This window comes from Achroia grisella, unplaced genomic scaffold (genome assembly GCF_030625045.1).
Source record: "Achroia grisella isolate CSIRO2021 unplaced genomic scaffold, CSIRO_AGI_Agris_v1 utg524, whole genome shotgun sequence".
NCBI classification, from domain to species: Eukaryota; Metazoa; Arthropoda; class Insecta; order Lepidoptera; family Pyralidae; genus Achroia; species Achroia grisella.
The window spans coordinates 225429-249983 of NW_026712915.1; the positions used below are offsets into that span (position 1 = coordinate 225429).

Below are 24555 nucleotides of genomic sequence, written 5' to 3' on the forward strand. Positions count from 1 at the left end.
TGTAAACTTGTACAACATTTATTTGAAAATTTTGAGCGATATTTTAAAATAATATAAATACGAGCTGAGTTTCTTCTCAGTTCTTCTCATCTCGAAATCATTCCGAACTGACGGTAGATTTGACATATCATAACAGTCTGTAATAGAACTAAATGAATAAAGATATTTTGAGTTTGAATTTGAGACATCGAAACTATCTAGGTATTCAGAATAGTCCCGGCGCGATTTACAACTATTATAAAAACAGGCGGCGCCGCGCCGGGCGCACAGTCCGGCCCGGTGTGTTGCCTTACCAACCCGCTACGCCTCTCGCTCCTCGCTCGCTCTCTTTACAGCTTTTACAACCCTACACGAAAAATGGTAAGTTTTTTATTTCCACTTTTCGAAAACTCCAAAAAATGCAAATGTTATTTTTTTAATTTCCACTTTTCGAAAACTGCAAATAAAGTAAATGTATTTTTTTTATTCTACAAAAAAAATTGTTTTATTTTGAATTATTCTAAAAGCAAATGTAAATTGATGTTTTTATTGTCCAAAAAAATATGTACTACCGTTTATTTTAAAAATGAAGAAATTGTTGAGGAACTCTTTATTTTATTTTGTTTTGTTCCTTACTATTTTTTTAATTTGTTTATTAGTAATTAAAATATAAATCAAAATTGTATATATTAGAAATAGGATTACTTTCATTTTTAAAAAATAAAGACAATTAAAAATAATCGAAAATTATTAAAATTAATCTGTTAACAAGCAAAATTGAATCATTTTACTTCTTATTGTAAAATATATTCTTAGAGATTCAGAGAATAATTCTTAACAGTTGCTTTTAAGTTTCAATTGAAAGTTTCGTAGATGAGGTTTTACTTGTGGTTTAACGAATTAGAAATATTTAAAACCTATAACAAGATATATTTTGGTAGAGAAGAACGGTGTTGAGTTACGACTTGAATGTTTTACGTCAAAATAAATTAAATCAGAAATACTAAGTAAGACTAAGCATTTAGATTTGTTACCATGTGTTACCAAATTATATTAATTGTCACTGAATTACACTAACATGTACATTTTATAGTTAAAATAGAATAGAATAAAAAATCCTTTATTCAAACAAACTCAAATTTAAAAGTCATACTTCATTTTTCCAATAAGCCGCTCATTCGAAAAGCTGTCTCATCACATGAAGAACTAGCAAGAAGCTTTAAAAATTGTTGTAACTTTACATTTTTAATTTAAAATGTGTGACTACAAACTACCAAAACTAATAAAAAAAAAAACAGAAATGTGGTAATCCGGTAATTTTTAAAATATACGTTCAACTGGAAACATAAAGAAACTTATGTTTGTATGAAAAAGAAAGGAAAATTTCTATTTTCCCTGTAATCACACAATAGTTTTACATCTAAGTTTGAATCTAATTCATAGTTTCCTATTGTAACACTATTATTATGGAAATAACATTAATGGTCTACATGAAATAATTTCAGTACCTCACGTAATAAATTGCTCCATTTGGCAATTTCAAGAGTTTCAAGGCTGATACAAGTTTAGCTATTTGACTGAAACTGTAAATGGACACGATACGCTACATTACAATGCTGAAATTTAATGTATCTGTTTGTAGGGAGATTAATCCTGAAATCTAAATATATATAACTCAAACGTGACTGACATAGTGATCTATAAACGCACAGTCCAAACCACTGGGCGGATCGGGCTGAAATTTGGCATGCAGGTAGATGTTATGACGTAGGCATCCGTTAAGAAAGGATTTTGATTAATTCTACCCCCAAGGGGATAAAATAAGGGATGAAAGTTTGTATGAAACTTTGTCAATTTTAAACCGATCGGGCTGAGATTTTGCATTCATAAAGCTACTATGACGTAGACATCCCCTAAGAAAGGATTTTGATAAATTCCTCCACTAAGGGGATCGAGCGAAGATGCGGGCAAAAGCTAGTAAAGTATAAAACAATTTCGCTTCCTGTTGTCTGTCTGTACCTATGTATGTTTTGGTCTTAAAAAACTACGCGGATTTTGATTTGATGTTTAAGCTATATAACATCACACTACTGAGCACGTATCTTTAATCACGCGATAACCTATAGTCCACGCGGGCGAAGCCACGGCCGGAAAGCTAGTAAAATATAAAACATAGTTGCTAATTTGACTTTTGGCAAATGACTTACGAATCCCAATATATAGTAAGCTGAATAATTGAATAATATTTTGAGTCTACTCAACGATGTAGTTAGTCGCTTTCGGATCTAGACATATTTACTTGTAATTTGCTGGAAACGGGTAGATTAATTATGTTAAATGGGGATTGTTTATTATTATTACTTTTGTTTTGCGCTTATATATTTAGTACGATGTAAATAAATAAATAAATAAATAATATTTTGAGTTAGGCGTTCCAGGAAAACCAATTATAGGTTGTTTATTTAACTTCGCTTATATATTTATAGCATGTATGCAATTGTTACTGTGATTCATTGTTATAAGAACACTGCACGTGTATATTTACGAAATAATATTTTATATTTCAATATATAATTATACTAGCAGACCCGGCCACGCGTTGCTGTGGCTAAGGTTCTTGAATAAAATAATATTGCGACTATAAATTGAGATGTAAGCTATCCTATCTTTCAAGTTGGATCAAATTGCACACAATGTACAAATCAATTTGCATTCGGTTCAGTAGTTTAGAAGTCCATCGCGGACGAACAATGTGACACGTAATTTTTATATACAAATATTTATTAATAATTGTTTAAAATATTTTTTTATAGCGACTTTATAATTGCTGGAATTTAATCAAAAAGATTAAAATCTAATTGAGATTTTTTCAAAATGAAAATGTATTGTTTTATTATTAGCTGTAACATCGTCCGCGTGGTATTTATTTACCTGCCAATAAAAGTCTCGTCAAAATCGGTCCAGCCTTTTCAGAGATTAGCCGGAACAAACAGATAGACAGACAGACAAAAATTGTAAAAAATGTTATTTAGGTGTATATACCATTCATATGCATTTAGTAAAAAACGGTTATCTCAATATTACAAACAGACAGTCCCGTTTTATTTATATGTATAGATAATAGTTACGAGTATGTTTTTTAATTAATGATATTGGAAAGGTATAAAAGATGAATATGATGACGTCAGGTCAGTTAGCCCATACTGACAAATTCATCAGGAATTTATAAGGATGGCTACCAGGGGGAACCGCGTGGAGGTCAATCACCGAGGCTGTCTATTGCTAGTAATGTACCATACATTGCTGCGTGCGAGGAATCGAACCCGCGATAGAACAGCGAGGCCGTCAACTTAGTTAACATCTGCATTTTCAGCCGCCATCTATGCTTTTGCTTTCGAACTGCTCTAATGATCTTGGCTCAGCTGGCTTTTTCAGCTTCACCGGACGATAGAGAGCGAGTTTAGATGGCACTCCAGAACATGCAGAAGGGCTTGTGGAGCGGCTGAAGGTCCACTCCCGCCTGACGCATACGACTTTAGTCTGAGGACACCGAAGTAGGGGTTCGAACCTCCGCTCGGGCCGTCGTAATCTCGATCCCTGTTTGAATTGAACGTGGGATCGATCGGATAGTTTCCAAATCCACAAACTTTACTTTATTTACTTCATAATATTAATTCATAGATTTATAAATCTACTAATGACCTGCCTCGGTTTTGCCTATAAAATTAGTTTAGACTAAGGATTAAATTACTTTCTGGTTATTTATAAATCAGGTAAGCAGTAGTTACAGCCGATTGAGCGTGACCACAAGTGGTCAACGAAACGGTCGACGGTCACCACACCGTCTCTTATTATCTTGAAATAAACGTATACCTACTATTATTACATAGTATAAAATAAAGTTGCTGTCGCTGTCTGTCCGTCCCAATATGAGTCCCTATATGTATGCTTCAATCTTTAAAACTACGCAACGGATTTTGAAGCGGTTTTTTTCATAAATAGAGCGATTCTAGAGGAAGGTTTATATATATAATACATGTACACCCGTGCGAAGCCGGGGCGAGTAGCCAGTAATAAATATAATGATAGAATATATCTTAATGTTATATATAAATATAATGATAGAATATATCTTAATCTTATATATAAATATAATGATAGAATATATCTTAATGTTATATATAAATATAATGATAGAATATATCTTAATCTTATATATAAAATTCTCGTGTCACAGTTTTCGTTCCCATACTCCGAAACGGCTTGACCGATTCTCATGAAATTTTGTGAGCGTTTTGAGTAGGTCTGAGAATCGGCCAACATCTATTTTTCATCCCCTAAATGTTAGTCTACCCCTAATTTTTTTTTTTTTTTAACACTTTTGCCGGGACAGCTAGTAATATTATAAACGCGAAAGTTTGTAATTACGGATGATTGTTGCTCTTTCACATAAAAACTACTGAACGGATTTTGATGAAACTTTACAGTAATATAGCTTATACATCAGAATGACACATAGGCTATATTTTATAAATTATAAGAGAAGTTAATGCTGATGAAACCGCAGGTACAGCTAGTATATATGCCTTCACGGTTTATGTGAGAAAGTGAAGCTATTATTTATTTATTAATCGTGGTAATTACAATGTTCCGACGGTCACGTACAGAGATAATTTGAATACAATGACTTCGTGGCGACTGTGTGGTTGTCTGTTCAACTCGGCACTTTATTAGTAATCACCACCAATGCAAAATAACATAGTGCAAACCTTATTTCCACTACTTATGCTAAATCTTATTAATATTAGGGCCGGGGCGAGTAGCTAGTGATAAAAAAAATCTTAATATACAATTAATAACAAACAAAAAAAATATACTCAAAGGTGACTGACATAGTGATCTATCAACGCACAGCCCAAACCACTGCACGGATCGGACTGATATTTGGTATGCAAGTAGATGTTATGACGTAGGCATCCGCTTAGAAAGGATTTTGATTAATTCTACCCCCAAGGGGATAAAATAGGGGATGAAAGTTTGTATAAAACTTTGTCAATATTAAACCGATCGGGCTGAGACTTTGCATGCATAAAGCACTACTATGACGTAGGCATCCCCTAAGAAAGGATTTTGATAAATTCCACCCCTAAGGGGATAAATTACCGTTAGCGAAGCCGCGGGCAAAAGCTAGTTATGTATAAATCCAAGAGTATATCTTAATAATATTATAAATGCGAAAGTTTCCATGTATGCATGTTTGTTACTTTTTCACGCAAAAACTACTGAAGGAATTTTGATGAAACTTTATAGTAATATAGCCTATACCAAAAAGAAGTCGGTTTCGATGTCTGTTCGCTTAGAACTTTTAAACTATGCAAAGGATTTCGATCCAATTTTTAGCAGTAGATAGAGTGATTCCAGGGGAAGGTTTATATGTATAATACATGTACACACGTGAAGCCGGGGTGGATAGGTAGTAATTTATAAAACATATTTAGCCACTGACTGGTCTTCCTCTTGGATCACCACGAGGAATGTTCATTTCACAGTTCACGAGGAATTGGATCAAAGGATTTCGATCCAATTTTTAGCAGTAAATAGAGTGATTCAAGGGGAAGGTTTATATGTATAATACATGTACACACGTGCGAAGCCGGGGTGGATAGCTAGTAACTTATAAAACATACTTAGCCACTGACTGGTCTTCCTCTTGGATCATGTACACAAGAGGAATGTTCATTTGTATAGTACTGACTGGTCTTCCTCTTGGATCACCACGTGTGATTTCAAGTTCACGAGGGTGGGTGATTCAAGGGGAAGGTTTATATGTATAATACATGTGCACCCGTGCGAAACCGGGGTGAGTAGCTAGTAAGTAGTATATATATATATATATATATATATCAGCTACATTATTAACATCTATCAAACTAAATATATTATTATATTACACTCTATCATCTGACAGATTTGACAAAATTTTATCAGACAACGAATTGGTCTACTCAACCCTAAAATGAAAAAATAATCAATGTACGTGTGTCCATTCCCGCAGGACAATAATTGCGTTAGATAAAATTTGGTGACACAGTTTTATCGTATAATTTAGGGAGGTAGGCACTCCCTACCTGCGTTAGACATATGTCAAAATTGAATGGGTTATCATACACGCGGTATGTGCACCACAGAATTCATTTTTATCATAACATCACATTCCTGATAGTACTCTTTGTTTACAACTATTAAGCCTCGGTGGTCTAGCGGTTTAGCACACTGCTTTACTTCCGATGGTCGCTGCTTCGATTCCTCGAACGGCACAAACATTTGTATTCATGAGTATGATTGTATCGGTCTGGATGTTTTCTATGTATAGTATATATTACGAAATAAAAATATATCTATGTATTTGTATCAGTTATCTAGTACCGATAACACAAGCTTTGACTAGCTTGGTTATAGCTAATAACTATATTACTAGCAATGTACTATGTAAGGTTATTTCCGCCTGGAAACCATTGTGATAAATTCATGGTGAATTTACCACGATGGGCTAACTGACCTGACCTCATACTCATCTTATTATACTCTACTGGTGCCCCGCCAGCGCAAATCGTTAGCGCAGGCGGCAACCAATCTATTGCTGTCCATAAGAAAAAAAAAACGTTCGATAGCTGAAAAGGTCAAAGAGCATGTCGCCACAGATTCAAACTCAAGGATGTCAAAAATCGACAACTACGCAAAACTGCGATTGCCGAACATCTGTTGAACGCTGAAACAGATCACTGGATTGAACTGTATTTGACTTTTAAAAAAAGAAATTCAGCTGAGTTTCATGCCAGTTCTTCTCAATCGAATCTGTATACTGAACTGGACGGCGGGGAAAAAAATATAATTTAAAAGTACTTGACATTTATAAGCGGTTAAAATGTCCTACACGCATGAATGATTTTTTAAATAATAATAATTTATTTGCTTAAAAAACACAGTATAAAAGATGGTAATTAAAACTTAGTATCATGTGTTTAAATAATTTAAACGAAATACAATTTACTTTTTTATATTCGTATATTTATATTATTTAAAAATTGACTATTTTATTTTATTATAAATACACTCAACTATTTTGGATGCAAACTTTTTAGATATTCTACACCGAAGGTCAAGTCTAGACAGAGCGGTCAAAGAACTTAGAGATAACCTACAACAGAAAAGCTCAAATTATATCGTAGAATAAATAACTTATTCTTCAATAACATAGCGTGGGAAAGCACACCTGACACTAACCAAACTGTCATACAATATTATTGTTTCATTTTTACCGAACCTTAAACTCAGTTGCTCATAATATTTACCGGTACTGTAGTATAACCTTTTCGGACTTCAAATATATATATATATATCCTATACTAGTTGTTCCCGCGGTTTCACCACGTGTAATTTACAGCTTATGTGTTATTCTAATGTATAAGCTATATTCCTGTAAAGTTTCATCAAAATCCGTTCAGTAGTTTTTGCGTGAATGAGAAACAAACATATCCATCCATACTCACAAACTTTCGCGTTTATAATATTATAAGACATAAAATTCTCGTGTCACAATGTGACCGAGTAGTTACCACACTCCTCCGAAACCGACTATTATGACATTTTATATGTACATTCAGTAGGTCTGAGATTCGGGTATCTATTTTTCATGCCCTTAAGTGATAAGTCTTGTCCACTCCTAACATTTTTTTCTTATATTATTATTACGTAGGTATATTTTTTATCCCGAAGTCGAAATGATCATCTAAATTCTACTCGTATTAGAGTACTTATTTCTTTAAAATTTTACTGTATATAACTGTATAAAATTCGTAAAATAGAAATAGAAATAGAAATAATCTTTATTCAAATAAACTCATTACAAGCACTTTTGAATAGTCATATTTTGATTCTACCACTCATTCGGAATGCAGATTCATCACAAGAATGAGCAAGAAACTTGTGTGTTGCTCTTTTTAATAGATGTTTTTTTTTTTATATAAATAATTACAGTGTAACAAGTAAGAGGCATGCGACAATCAACATAGAAATCGCTACGCACTCATTATTAGTGTAATCAGATAATATTGTCAGTGCTATGTATTTAAAATTTTTCTACAAAAACATTATTATCGTTAACGAATTCTTCAATTTTATAGTAAGCTTTTTTGCAAAGGAAGTGTTTTATTTGACATTTAAATCTTTTTTCTGGCAGATTTATAACAGACTCTGGTATTTTATTGTAAAACCTTACGCAATTGCCATAAAACGAATTACTAACTTTAGCCAAACGACATTTAGGTAAAATCAGTTTGTTATTGTTACGTAAGCTTTTATTAGTGCAATCACTAACTCTTTTGAAATTGTCTATATTCTTCCTGGCATACATGATATTTTCATAAATATATTGAGAAGCAACGGTGAGGATATTTGATTCCTTAAAGCACTCTCGCAAAGACTCCCTGGAACCCATGCTATAAATGGAGCGAATGGCCCTCTTTTGTAAAATAAATATTGTATTTATATCAGCTGCTTTGCCCCATAACAAAATACCATACGTCATAATGCTATGGAAATAGCTAAAGTACACAAGTTTAGCCGTTGCCACGTCTGTTAATTGTTTAATTCTTCTTACCGCATAAGCGGCGGAACTAAGTCGACTCGCTAATTTAGTAATATGAGCGCCCCATTGCAACTTGGAATCTAATGTGATACCTAGAAATACAGTATCATCCACAAAATTAATAGGTTTATTGTCCAACGTGATTTTTGAATCTACCGGCCTTACATTGGGGAGAGTAAATTTGATACATTTAGTTTTATTTGCATTTAGTAACATATTATTAGCCGTAAACCATTTTAAAACATAAGAAAGAGCACCGTTTACTTCGTCCAAATCATCAATATGTCGATTGACTTTGAATACTAATGAAGTATCATCAGCAAACAGAACTATGTCAGCTATCTTTTCTACCATATAAGGAAGATCATTTATGTAAACTAAAAATAAGAAAGGACCTAAAATAGAGCCCTGAGGAACACGCATTTTAATACTAGTTCCCTCAGACTTTACACCATTTATTTCGACAACTTGCATTCTATTATTTAGATAGGATTTCATCATGCTTTGTGCTTCATATCTAATACCGTAATGTTCAAGTTTGAGCAAAAGTGTTTCATGTTCAACGCAATCAAATGCTTTTGAAAGATCACAAAATACACCGACTGCATCCTGAGACCTCTCCCAAGAATCAAATATATATTTAATGAGAGCTACACCGGCATCAGTAGTTGATTTACCGGCCGTGAAACCAAATTGTCGACTGTGAAGCAGTTTATTTACTTTAAAGTGTTGCAGCATTTGATTGAGCATAATTTTTTCAAACACTTTACTCAATACTGGTAAGATAGATATAGGCCTATAATTACCTACCACAGTTTTTTCTCCTGACTTAAAGAGTGGTGTTATTTTGCTATGTTTCATTAAATTGGGAAAAACACCATCAGAAATACATTTATTGAAAATAATTACTAAATATGGAGCAATAACATCTATAGCGGTGTTAATAACTTTAACAGACATGCCCCAATGGTCTTCAGTATTTTTTAAATTTAATTGTTTAAATGTTTTAGTAATTGTAGCAATGTCAATAAATGTAAATTTAAATGTAACCGGACAAGAAACAACATTGTCAATAAGGAATGATTTAGCTGTACTAGGAGAAGAGTCCAAAGAGGAAGTAATATCAGTTGGAATATTAGCGAAAAAATTTTCAAAAATATTGACTATTTCTTTTGTGGACGTTACTAGTTTATCATTATAATTTAACGTAAAATCGTTATATGGACTTTTAACTTTGCCAGTTTCTTTGTTAATAATATTCCACACTGTCCTTATCTTATCCTTGGACTCTTTAATTTTTTTATTTAGATAATTAGACTTTGCTACATTACATACCTTTTTAAAAGTTTTTGAGTATCTTTTTACATAATTTACGAATGTACTATCGAAACGAAGTATTTTTTTTGAGCATATAAATCAAATAATATATTTCTACTTTTAAGAATTCCCTTTGTAGCCCATTCTGAAAATTTTGTTTTGTTAATAATACTGATAGTTTTTTTGTTAAAAGCCTTATTATATTCGTTAGAAACAATATTGAAGAAATCTGTATAAAGTTTGTTAGGTTCATTAGATGGAAGATAAAAATCTAATTTACTACGAACTGATATTTTAAATTAATTTATTACTAGTCAAGTCTCTTTTTAATAAATTAATTTTCCCAATTTTGTTTAAGTGATTTGGAAAAATAACTATTTGACCACAGTGATCAGAAGGAAGGTTGTTTATTATTATTTTATCTAAATACTCACTGTTGCTAAATATGTTATCCAAGCAAGTAGCAGACGTGGCAGTGATACGAGTGGGTTCGTGGAAGACATTACTCAAGTCAAAAGATTGAAATAAACTCATTAATTTAGTTTTTGTGGTATTATGTGATAAAATGTCAACATTGAAATCACCACACACTATAATTTTTTTGTTAATATTAAATACTCTTTTTAAAATATCCTCCATTACCTCTTCAAATAAATTATAATCACTATTTGGAGGTCTATATACACATATAACTATATAATTGTCTAGTTCCACACAGGAAATTTCAATACAACATTCAACAGAAAGATTGCCAATATCACTACGTTCTTTTACTTTTATATTATTTTTCACCAATATCATAGAACCTCCTCTATTTACTATTTTTCTATTAAAGCAGCTGACAATATTATAATTGTTTAAGCTGAACATCATATTGCTCACTTTGAGCCAATGTTCAGTTAAACATAGAACATCTATATTATTTTTTTCTAAGAACAATTGAATAATTAATTCACAGCCGAGAAAACTTTGTATGTTCTGGTGAACAATTTTCAATTCTGATAGCTTTCCCTTTGTCTTTTTCAGCAGTTTAAATCTGCAGTCATATTTAAATTTTTGTAAATAAAAGGATTCTTACTAGAATCAATATTTATGTCAATATTTTCAGTATGTTTAGTATTAACATTAGTACAAGTACTACTAATTGGATTAATGCAACCCATTATATTACTTATAATGGGGTCATTTATATTATAAGCTAGTAAACTAGCTATATTTGTTATTTGTTTTTTAGGCAGATAAAATCTATCTCCAGTCATACAAAAGTTTGTAACAAATTTGTTACTATCAAAAAATAAAAAGTCATTATGACGACATGTCATATTATAAATTAAATTATTAATATAATATATGAACTTATTTTGTTCAATGGTCAGAGAACGACAGTAAGGAAATGCACATAATATTATTTTACCTATGCCCAGCTCAGCAATATTAAGCAAAGAGTTTACAAGTTTAATTACATGACTTTTTTTTACATATAAACAGTTGCCTAAAGCAATGACTAATGTGGTTAACTTATCATACCTACCATTAACCACCTTATTTAAAATATTAGGCAATGAAGCACCAGGAAGACAATTATTTATGACATGTTGATATAGACTTTCTGATAATGAACGGCCCAGACCCTTACCATATTCATCTGAATAAATAATTGTCCTTCGTACTGGTGCAACATTACAATTATCAGTTTTTAAAGACAAGTTAGAATTGAGTAAACTAGAACAAGGAGTGATTGACTCAGTCAAAATCGTTGTGATTGACTTATTGTTATTTCCATTAGGGCTATACTGACAAGATTTAGGAGATTCAGGTGTCTCACAACAACATTTCTCTGTCAATGAGGTGAACCGCTCCATGTTGTAATTTCCCAACTCAATTAATTTATCCAGCGATTTACTATAATTATTAATTTCAAGTTGAGCACACTCATATTTTTTTGTTAAATTAGATAATGAAGATTCTAACTCTTGAATTTTACTCTTTAATTTATTTTGTACTAAATCCTTATCATGTAAATTTGTTTTACAATTTTGAAGTTCTTGTAACAGGTCTAATTTTTGTCTTCTATTCATTATATTTCAGTTAGTACTTACAATATTTGGTTAGTGGGTAATTTTTTTTTCCTCGACGCACAACTGTAATTCACTTTTAAAGTTACCACAAAATTAACATGTATTACAAAATAAGTAATAATAAAGGAATGTTATAATAATTTAAATTGAATTACGCGATAACATGTACAAGATTGATGTAAATATAAGTTTATTACGAACTTTGACAGTTGACCGGTAAGAAATATTTATGTGTCGATTTTTGTACACAAATACTATATAAAAATGAACACAAACAACAATCGATACTTTTTATAGCTTAAACTCACTAATTATATCAATTACACTAAAAAAATTGAATAATAAATTAGATAAAAGTAATTAATTATTAGGGCCAGCTGACAAAGACAGTTATCGGTAATGTTGCCAGTCGAGAAAAAAAAGTAAGTAAGTAAGTTAATTATTACCTAATGACTTAATTATAAAATTGTTAGGTACATTAAAAACATTTCCGCTTCCTTCGGTTCAGACTATAATAACAGCAATGTTTTTTCTGCCTGAGTGCATCTATCTTATCTCAACGTCAATTTGTATATAACGGTGCTTTCATTCAAATATTCGTTAAGATAAGTATTTTATTATCGCAGTAACGATCTGCAGTTACATTTGCAATTATTGTACCTATACTTTGATCTCCTTTCACCACTGTACCGGATGGTTTTATTTACCGTGAGGAAAAAATAACAGGTACATTCGATCGATATCAAAGTTTCCTCCTTTATTTTGCAGTAATATATTTTGTTATTAAACATGCAAACAATTAAAAAAAATCTTTGACTCGAGTATATAATTTCCATACAACATTTTCAGAGAAATTTAAATCACATGTATTGATTGTAGTTTATTTTTACTTTATTGGGTCATATACCCCAATTTTCTCTTCTATCTTAAAAATATGTTAATTTTGACAGCTAATTGAAACAAAATATGATTCTTTTCCTACATCTTCAGTCATTTTCAGATAACATTAAAACCAGTAATATTTATGTTAATTATAGTTTAATTATCCATTAGCACTTCTATTTTATATAGCACATTTACTCAACTACAATATATTATGTCACGAAGGGTATATATAATAGGTATATTATAAATAAGCCATCCGTTAATCTATACATATAAATAAAATTGGAGTGTCTGTCTGTAATATTGAAATAACCGTTTTTTACTACATGCATATGAATATAAATACGGTACATACTCCAAAATAACATTTTTTACCATTTTTATTTGTCTGTCTATTTGTTCCGGCTAATCTCTGAAATGGTTGGACCGACTTTGACGGGACTTTTTTTGGTAGCTGATGTAATAAGGAGTAACTTAGGCTACTTTTATTTTAGAAAAATAATATAAATTCCACGCGGACGAAGTTTCTGTTTAGAAACTCTTTTTATAATAATATATTTTATTTCTTTGTATTCTCTAATCAAAAATTTAAAACAAAATTATATATATGTCACTGCACTGCTACCATTACCATTAAAACATTTACCCCTTTATAAATAGTTTTACTACATTTTTACAACAGTTTCACTATATATATAGCCAATGTGTTATTCTGATGTATAATCTATATTACTGAAAAGTTTTATCAACATTTATTCATTAGTTTTCGCGTTAGAGTAACAAACATCCATCCATCCATACTCACAAACTCTATATTATTCAACTCTCTATTGTTTAAATCTGCTTATAGTTTAAATGTACAGTTTGGGATTATATGTCGCTGTACCTCCAGGGTTTTTGATATAAGTACAGTATTTAAAACTAGATCTAACCATGATTTTTACGACACAAATAAAGAGACCGAGTACCGTTATTTCAATCCACTCCGTTACACTCCATGATGCACAAATTGCATTTTTTGCGATTTACATGGTGTCTGTATCAAATTACAGAGCGGTGCTTATTTGTATGATTTTTTTATTATCTTGATTCGTGACGATCGTTAGTTTTAATATAGAAAAGGAATATACTAGTTATTCTGTAGCCTAAAATGTAATAAACAATATAAAATCAATAACTTAACAGCGTAGAGACACGCTTTTAAATTGCCCAACGGATTTTAATGCGCTTCTCAGCAATAGATAGTCCGATTCAAGAGAAAGGTTTTTTTAATGGTGATAATGGAATGGTGCACCCGCCTGCGCTAATGGTTTACGCTGGCGGGGCTTTTGGGGCTTTAGGGCTTTAGGGGCACCAGTGAAGGGTGATAAAATGAGAATGAATACAGGTCAGTTAGCACATGATAACAAATTCACCGGGAATTTAATATGATGGTTTCCAGGGGAAACCGCGTGGAGGTCGGCCTAACGTGGTATACTGCTAGCAATGTGGATATTAGTCCACGTTACTAACAATCTCCTTCCCCCAAGAGGAAGGTTCATATAACTACTAGCTTTTGCCCGCGGCTTCGCTCGCATTAAGGGGTGGAATTTATCGAAATCCTTTCTTAGGGGATGCCTACGTCATAGTAGCTTTATGCACGCAAACTCTCAGCCCGATCGGTTTAAAATTGGCAAAGTTTCATACAAACTTTCATCCCCTATTTTATCCCCTTGAGGATAGAATTAATCAAAATACTTTCTTAGCGGATGCCTACGTCATAACATCTACCTGCATGCTAAATTTCAGCCAGATCCGTCCAGTGGTTTGAGCTGTGCGTTGATAGATCACTACGTCAGTCACCTATGAGTTACATATATATATTTAGATATATATATAATACATGCTTGTTATAGTACAGAACAAGAAAAAAATTCATTTTATGATAGAATCGCTAGTTTTATTATAGGATACCTTATTTTGTTAAGTCTACCTATCTGCCCCGGTTTCGCATGGGTGTATGTATTATACATATAAACCTTCCTCTATCTGTTTCTGAAAACTACATTAAAATCTATTGTGTAGTTTAAAAGATCTAGGGGAACAGACAGCGGAATCGAGTTAATTTTATATTATGTAAAGATAAGTAATATGTATGAAAGTGTAATAAGCTTTATCGATGCCGTGGTATTGCGTGTGGGCGACACGGCTCATCCTTACATAGTATAAAATAAAGTCGCTGTCGCTGTCTGTCCGTCCCTATGTATGCTTAAATCTTTAAAACTACGTAACGGATTTTCAAGCCGTTTTTTTAGTAGATAGAGTGTTTTTCGAGGAAGCTTTATATATAGGTATAATACATGTACATCCGGGCGAAGCCAGGGCGAGTAGCTCGTATAAAATAAAGTCGCTGTCCCTGTCTGTCCGTGCCTATGTATGCTTAAATCTTTAAAACTGCACAACTGGTTATGAAGCGGTTTTCTTTAATAGATAGAGTGATTTTCGAGGAAGTTTATATATATAATACATGTACACCCGAGCGAAGCCGGGGCGAGTAGCTAGTCTGATATAATTGTATATCGAATAGGAATAATGCATTATTGTATCGATTCATGAAACATATTACACACAAATTGATTCGACCTTGACAACTCTTATAATATATAATCTGTAGCTACAAATGTAAGACGCAATGTACCTAATATACGGTCTCTCTGGTCTAGCGGTTCACACTAGTTTACTTCGAATGGTCGCGGGTTCGATTCCTCGCACAGCACAAATATTTGTATTCATGTGTATAATTTTCTGATGGTAAGTGATTACTGCCGGCCACTAGCGCCCGCAACACCAAGGGAATTGAAAATGCTTTGTCGGCTTTTTAAAAAGGAATGATTATTACTACAGATAACATATGTAATATTATATTATCTGTGGTTATTACCAAAGTAGACTTTGTAACAGACTCGTCTGCGTGTATACCCTACCTCCTTCAATCTGACCTATTTCAGACTTACCTATTTTCAACTTAATTATTCAACATCTGTTTCCTAAAATCGTATCTATACAAGCCATTTCTGTAAACTCTGAATCATATCTACGGTCTCTGAAATACCACTTGAAACGACGATTGTTTATTAAATTACTCATTTATTTTCGTAGAATTAAAAAACTGTAATACGGACGTTGATTAAATATTGAACTATTAGATACAGTTGCGTTTGAAATCAGCTGAATTACTGGCATTGATCGTTATCAAAGGTATAATTGATTGATTGTCCGTTGACCATATGTAATATTATATTATCTGTGGTTGACAATAAATCAATTATAGGTACCCCTAAAGTAGTGCTTATGGGTTTTATCATAACCCAATTAATAGAACTTCCTTTTTAAGCTATTTAGTTGCACTGCGTAATCTTTCTAATTTTTATCATCGTTAAGTATTAATGAACCATTTTTAATGATAATGAAATAATGATCCCGCTTGCGATAAGTATTGGTATACGTCAGAGGCGAAGCAGCGAAGTAAGAAGGATGAGATTAATGTGAAAAATCATCTAGGAATATCAAAGAGATTTACCGTAGTCTATTTCAGCCACCAGTTTCATTTAAAACGTGAGAATTGGCAGTGAAATTACAGAGACGAGGCAGTACACCTTAATTCTCTAGAGTGGGAACACGTGAGGTGTTTTTGTTTTTTTTTTTCATTAAGTATTTTACGGCCCTGGAAATTTCCTTTCAGCCAACATTTGAGGTGTTGTTGCGTTCATGTTACTGTTCGTAATATTTGCCACTTACCATCAGTTATATAAAATAATCAACGCTATGTTGTTATGACTGTTTAGTAATGAAGTAATTGACGGCCTCTGTGGTCTAGCGGTTTAGCAAACTGCTTTTCTTCTGATAGACGGATTCGATCCCTCATACGGTACAAACATTTGTATGTTTATGTGTTGTTTGTATAGTCTGGGTGTTTTCTATGTATAATATGTATGTATTTGAAAAATAAAACTGTTTTTTAGTACCCAAAACACAAGCTCTGCTTAGCTTGGTTTTTTTTATTGGATTGTTTGGGCTATTGTCAGGTGCCTGTAGCACCTGTAGCACTACGACCTACATAGATTTAATGTTCTCGCCCTTTTCATAGTTCGCAACCTAGACCCGTCAGGGACAAGAATTGAAGTATATTCTTAGGAGCGATGGTTTTTATCTCCTCGGGAAAGAGAGTAAACATTCTAAAGGAGATATTTTGTTTATGCATGAGTGGGATACTAGCTTGGGACTAGATGGTGCTGTTTGAATTGTCCTGGGTTATTATTATTATTATAATTTTGTCTCATTTTCTCAGCTTTTGCTGTTTTTTTGGTTTTTATTATTACTATTATTGTAAGTTTTATTATCATTTTTGTTATTTATTTATTATTATTACTTATCTATATATATTGGTGTTAAAATCATTGCAAAAAGAGTTAGACAATAGTAACCGGTTCAATGCCTTGTGAAGGCAGTGTTGAATGGTCCAGGTGCAAATTTTTTCCATCAAATACATTGAACTTCGCGGTGTGTGAACTGAAAGAATTTTATCCATTATTGTATATAAACGTTTTGTTAAAACAACAACTCACTTTCCTTGTATTCGATACAAGATGTGCTATATGAAATACAGCAGACCAAGTCATCTACAAATCACTTTCCTTTATTACTAGATGTGGTATAAATTCAAATTCAAATTCAAAATCATTTATTCATGTAGGACATTTTAGCCGCTTATAAACGTTGAAATTTTTACATTATAATTTAAATTTTTTCCCTACCGTCCAATTCGGTATTGAGAAGAAGATCCAATTGAGAAGAATTGGCAAGAAACTCAATTGAATTACTTTTTTTTTAAAGCCAGTTTATTTATAATGTATATTTATATAGGTGTCTATGTCTAACAATAAATGAAAAACTTAACTGTAACTTTCCTCCTATTTGATACTAGATGTGTTATGTGGTGAATTTCACCTGCTGTTAATATGTCTTTGTAAATTAAGTGAAAGAATTTTGAGCGTTTTGGTGTTTACCATGGATGTTTTTGCCGTGTTTTTATTTAACGGAAGTTTCATGTCCCTGTGTAATGATGGTCGCTGGTTCGATTCCTCGCACGGTACAAACTTTTGTATCATGAGTATGATTATTTGTATCGGTCTGGTTTTTTCTTTTTATATTATGAACTAGCTGTACACGCGACTTCGTCCGCGAGGAATTTAACTTTATTTTAAAAAAAAATATAAGTAGCCTAAGTCCTTCCATTACATCAGCTACCTGCCAAAAGAAGTGCCGGCAAACTCGGTCCAGCCATTTCAGAGATTAGCCGGAACAAACAGACAGACAAAAATTGTAAAAATGTTATTTTGGTGTTTGTACAGTATTTATAGTATATATATGCATGTATTAAAAAACGGTTATTTCAATATTACAAACAGACACTCCAATTTTATTTATATGTATAGATGTAGGAACAAAAAGTTTCATCAAAATCTGTTCAGTAGTTATTGCGTGAAAGAGTAAGAAACATCCATACTTAGTACTTACAAACTTTCGCGTTTATAATATTATTAAGATAATAAATTGTACTTGAAATACTTCTATTATATTATTGTATTCCTAAAGCTAACAATGGGAGCTTTTAGTTACTGAGTCATTCGTCTGGGAGTGTCAGGTGACGTCACGTTGTCCCTCCCTAACACTCCCCACACGTGTCCCGGCGGGACTGAGCGTGGATTATGAAAGAGTTAACATATCAAATATAGGTAATCTATATATAACTATATGTATATAAAATTCTCGTGTCACAATGTTATTTACCATACTCCTCCTAAAGAGTTGGCCGATTTTTTTTTAAATGTTATATGCATATTCAGTAGATCTGAGAATCGGCTATCTGTTTTTCATACACTAAGTGATAAGAGATGTTCTCTAACATTTTTTTTTACTTTTTTGGATAAAATTTTCTTTTATTGTTTATTTGTAATGTGGAAATAAAAATACATACAACCCTAATTTTTCACCCTTACCCTTACCTTAAACCCCTATTTTTTAATAGCGATTTCAATGTATACGGCAAAACAGAGTTTGCGGGGTCAGCTAGTATGTATATATATATATAAAATCGACTGTCTTGACGAATTAATCAACGTACAGCCAAAACCATGGGACTTATAAACTTGAAATATAAAATTGTAATTCAATGAGAAAGTTTTTGGAAATTCCATCCGTAAAGGTGGAATATCATTATCATTGGAATAAGATTGTTCTAAGTGTACCGGAAAATGTCAATCAACCAATCAACAATCTGATCTGCAACGTATTTTGTAAACGGGATGTCACATTTTTTAAAACACTTAACGTGTCTTGTAGCCTATACGCATAATAAAATATTTTTTGAAATATTTAAAAGAAGAATCAGAGTTTCTTTTTTTTTAAAAAAAAGTTAAAATTATACATGTTATTTTCTTTATTTAAGTATAAAAAAATCAATACAAATAGATATATAATTTTTAGCGTTACACAAACAATATTTTTTTTAAACATATAACAGTAACGAAAACAATATATACAGTAAATAGGAAGATCAATAATTAACTCTTTTATATTCTTTATATACTGTTTGTACCTATACCTACATAATACTACCATGAAAAATATATATATTATTGGATGTTTTGTGACTTGTGTGATTTAGGCTAGTAATATGAATGCGAATTGATTGAGAAGAGTTTTTATATCTTGGAAAGGCTGTCTGTCATTTTTAGTTGTAAACTTCTATGTGTACAACCAACGGTTGATGAATAAAATTACAAATTAATAGGCTACATTGCAGAAAAATCATTTGCTATTGTAATACATATAATTCACTATTTATATCATATTAAAAATGTACAAAATTAAAAATATCTTAATTCAGATCTATTATAGACTCTAATGATATGTCAAATCTACTGTCAGTTCGTAAATGTTTCAAGATAAAAACTCAAAAGGAACTCAGCTCGTATTCTTTTCAAATAATTGTTGTACATATTTACAATAATACAGATTATTAAATGCATATTTTATATATCTATACTAAGTAAACTTATTAATAAAAAAAAAGATATTTACAGCAATTCATCAATATAGTCCACGCGAAATAACGGCTAAGGTGAGTCAGAGTATGGCTGCACCATGCGTTGCGTCTTTGCCTCTTTATATTTTTTATTTTACTTTTTTGTCAGTCGAACACTGGAAATTAGTAGTGGTCGACGACCTCACGCGCGCCGGCTATTACATGCAATCGGGTAATAATAGTCGGTAAGATTATTTGATGAACATTTGTTAGTTGTATTACATGTACATATGGTTAAAGTTAGAACCGTAGAAGGAGATTAGTTGTTGACTCAGTTTTTGAGTAACAAATAACATTGCATGTTATTTATTTTGGTATGTTGAATATGCTTGGGTTTTGTAAGGTTGCTGTATCAATATAGTGTCTTTTAATTGCTTATTTTTCAGTAAAACGAAGGCAGAACCTTTTTTATAAAACAAAACAAAATTAAAAAAAAGAAGTCACATGCATAAAACATCCACCTGTTTAAAATATTTCGCTGTTTGTAAGAAAAAAAAAAATTATAGCTTATTATCCGAAAAAAAATATATATGTACGGAAACCACAAAAATATTTTGTGTTTTTTATTTAATACAAAGAGAGTTTTGGAAACACAAGTGTACGTCCGTAAATTTGGAAAATCTGTTGTGGAAACTTCGTATAAAACTTTAAAGCTAATCGTCCAAAATAAAATAAAATTAATATTACCACAGATAATATAAACACCATAATATAATATTATGTTATCTGTGATATCACGATTCGACAAATTGAAAATTATAGATTTACATCTGTCAATTAAGTCCGAGATTAAAAAACATACACAACACAACATAAACATATAGTTACAAAAAAGAGACAAATGAACTCGACTGTGTAGCTGTTGTGTGTGATTGTGTAAGTTATTAATATATTGAAAGTAAGAAAACGCCTAATTAGTGTAGATACAGAAGGAAACGAAGAGAAAACCAATAAAAATGAGTATTTAGTTATCCAGTTCAAAAATATGCCTTCACAATTTCGATATACAATCTAATCTGAAAATCATGAAAAAAAAGACATCATTACATAGTCTGCACATCTATACATATAAATAAAATTGGAGTGTCTGTTTGTAATATTGAAATAACCGTTTTTTATTATATGCATATGATAAATACAGTATATACACCAAAATAACATTTTTTACAATTTTTGTCTGTCTGTTTGTTCCGGCTAATCTCTGAAATGGCTGGACCGATTTTGACGGATGTTTTTTGGCAGGTAGCTGATGTAATAAGAAGTAACTTAGGCTACTTTTATTTTAGAGAAATAAAGTTAAATTCTACGCGGACGAAGTCGCCTGTACAGCTAGTATAAAATAAAATCACTGTCGCTGTTAGTCCCTATGTATGCTTAAATCTTTAAAACTACGCAACAGATTTTGAAGCGGTTTTTTAATACATAGAGTGATTAAAAAGGAAGGTTTATATATATAATGCATGTACACCCAGGCGAAGCCGGGGCGAGTAGCTAGTTTTCTAGAAAATTATGTTGTTAGTAACTTAGTAATATAATACTTCCTCAGGATGGAAACCATCCATGTGCCGCCAAAAGGAAGCTTTTAGGGCGCTACAGACGTACAGTGTTACTTGAACCCTACACAGATATTTAGAAAATCAATATACATATAACAATAATATCTCAGGACAATGAACACAGCGCCATCTAGTCCCTAACTAAGCAGAGTTTGTATTATGGGTACTAGACAACTGATATAAATACATGTCACATATTTTTTTAAATACATAATATACATGGAAATCTATACCTGGATAATTGACAGTAGCGCCATCTAGTTCTAAGCTAAGCAGAGTTTGTGTTATGAGCACTATACTAACTAATATAAATACATAGATACATATTTGTTTAAATACATACATAATATATATGAAAAATACCCACCGATACAAACAATCATACTCACGAATACAAATGTTTGTACCGTGCGAGTAATCGAACCGACGATCATCAGAAATAAGGTATTATGCTAAACCGCTAGCCCATCAAAGCCGTCAAAATGTCAAAATGTCTATATGTACAGTACATATTTATATAGCCGATATGTTATTTTTGTACGTACTATTTTTTTAAGTGCGTAATAAGATTTTTTTATAATTTAATGAAACAAGATTATTGTTGCTAAATTCTGACAAACAGACAATAATTATTTAAATTAATTTCTTGATGCCATTTTCATATGCATCTAGTGAAAAGCTGTGAATTTGAAATTACAAATAGACACAGCAATCTTATTTATTTCTATAGATAATCATAATATGTTTATAATTGTGGCGATTTAGTATTTATGTGGTATAAACAACATTTAGACATAATCATAGAGGTTGCTTTGTTTGCTAAACTGGTTATTTCCGTTGTAAAAAACTCAAATAAATATAACGGATTATTTTTCATAATAGAATACATATACATAAAACTCTTGTTCCCTCTGTTATAAGATATAAAAGCATATATAAAATAAAACACTGCGATCGATTATGGGTATAATATATACTAGATCACCAGCGCAACTTCGTCTGTATTACACTTATACTTGACATTGATAAAAGTGTGGTGCATTATGATAATGATGCATTACAAATCTTTAAATCTGTGGCTGAAAACTGTATTAAAATCCGTGAAGTAGTTTAAAAGATCTAAGCGAACAGACAGCGAAAGGGACTCCATTTTAGACTATGTAAAGATTCATGGTTGAATAAAAAGTATAAATTTTTTATTACTTAACCATTTAAATGAGGTTTTTATGGAATATCTGGCTGTTTGTGTGTCTGACTATCTGTTACATTTTCACGATAAAACTACTGACAATATCTATCTAGCTTTTACTTAAAAATGCAACATATGTTCTTTTGCATCTACGTACACCTAAACGCCATTCGTTTGCAGGATTGTAAATTAAAATATATCCCAATTTCAACTCGGAAGAATAGAAAGATGGCTTAAAATTACTATCTTTGTGGAATCCAGTGATATACATGTTTACAAGTTCGGTTACATGATACATCAATCAAAAGCTGTACGGATGTAGAGTGCTGTGTGTCGCAATCTTTCGTTGTCAATGTAATGATGGTAGTAGAAAAAACTGCTGGCACTACCGACATTGACACCGCTATACTCTAGTCAGATTCGGACCAAGCCTCTGTAAACTAGTCTAAGAGATAAATACCTTTATCTTATATATAAAAATGAATCGCTAAGTGTGTTGGTAAGTGCTAATCTCGAGAACTACCGAATCGATTTCGATAATTCTTTTTTTAAAATATTCCTTGAGGTACGAGGATGGTTCTTACGGAGAGAAAAATTTTTAAAATTGCCTAAAAATGCCTAAAAACAACAGTTTTCTGTAATCCCATACAAACAATTCTTAATGATACTTAAAAGTCAATTTGAACTTTAATACCATACCATAAAGTTCAAATGTTAGTGGAGAGGTTCCGGGAAGGCATGTGTCAATATTAGTCAAAAACATGTTGTCAGTAATAAAATGTCACTTGAAATGTAAATGTCTCATTGATGTGTATCTATAATATTACTACAAATCTAAAAGACAAAAATTTAAAAAGTGTTGTGTGATTGTAACTCATTTATACTCGACAAGCCTCTTATAAGATATGCCTCCATAATGTTCAACAGTCAAGTCTAAGGTCTGCAAGTTCCATTAATAAGGCGGCGGAAATATTTCGACAGAAGAGCCCGAAATGCAACGAATCTCATCTAATCGTACTGCCCAGGAAGAATCTACAGTTAGGCGATACGAAGTTCGCCGGATCAGCTAGTTTACCATAAAATTATTCGTGTTAAAGCCCTACTACATATGTTTTTTTTATAATGGAATGGTGCACCTACATACACTAACGGTTTACGCTGGAGGGGCACCAGTGGAGGATGATAAGATGAGCATGAGGTCAGGTTAATTCGCCCTTCTTGGCAAATTCACCAGAAATTTAACACGATGGTTTCCGGGGGAACTGCGTGGAGGTCAACCTGACACGGTATATTGCTAGCAATGGGGTTAATAATCCACATTACATACAGTTCCCTTCTCCTTTAACTACATATGGTAATGAATAGACTTTACTCAATGTTTGTAGTATTAATGTTGTTTGTAATGTTTTGGATATGAATAAAGATTTTATCTATCTATTTGAAACGTCGTATGTACAGACACTAGGTCATTTGTCTATAAACTTTCCCAGAAATGGTCCATTGAACGCCACGCTCCCTGCGTCTAGGCCAAGCAATCAGCGACATGCTGAGGAAAACCAGCGCCCAAACATTGTTTGTGCCACTTCATCCATGACCAAATTTGTCTTGACTCCAATAATGGGATTTGTCATCATGAAGTTAGGTATTGTTTACAAATAATAATACCTGAGCTTCATGCAGAGATGACCACTCGATAATATAATATTATTCTGTATAATATACAATTATCAAACTGCCATCAATCAAAATCAAAGCCACAATTCATGTAGGTCTATTAC

General features: G+C 32.0%; 1 protein-coding gene across 1 annotated transcript in view; it reads left to right on the forward strand.

Annotated features, from left to right (window-relative positions):
- Nucleotides 1-272: 272 nt before the first annotated feature.
- The window catches only part of LOC131847366 (tubulin alpha-1A chain-like), a 44632-nt gene continuing 20349 nt past the window's right edge, over nt 273-24555 (forward strand). The window contains exon 1 of the mRNA XM_059196931.1: nt 273-360. Coding sequence (XP_059052914.1) covers nt 358-360 — 3 coding nt within the window. The 5' untranslated portion in view covers nt 273-357. The remainder of the gene's footprint in view (nt 361-24555) is intronic.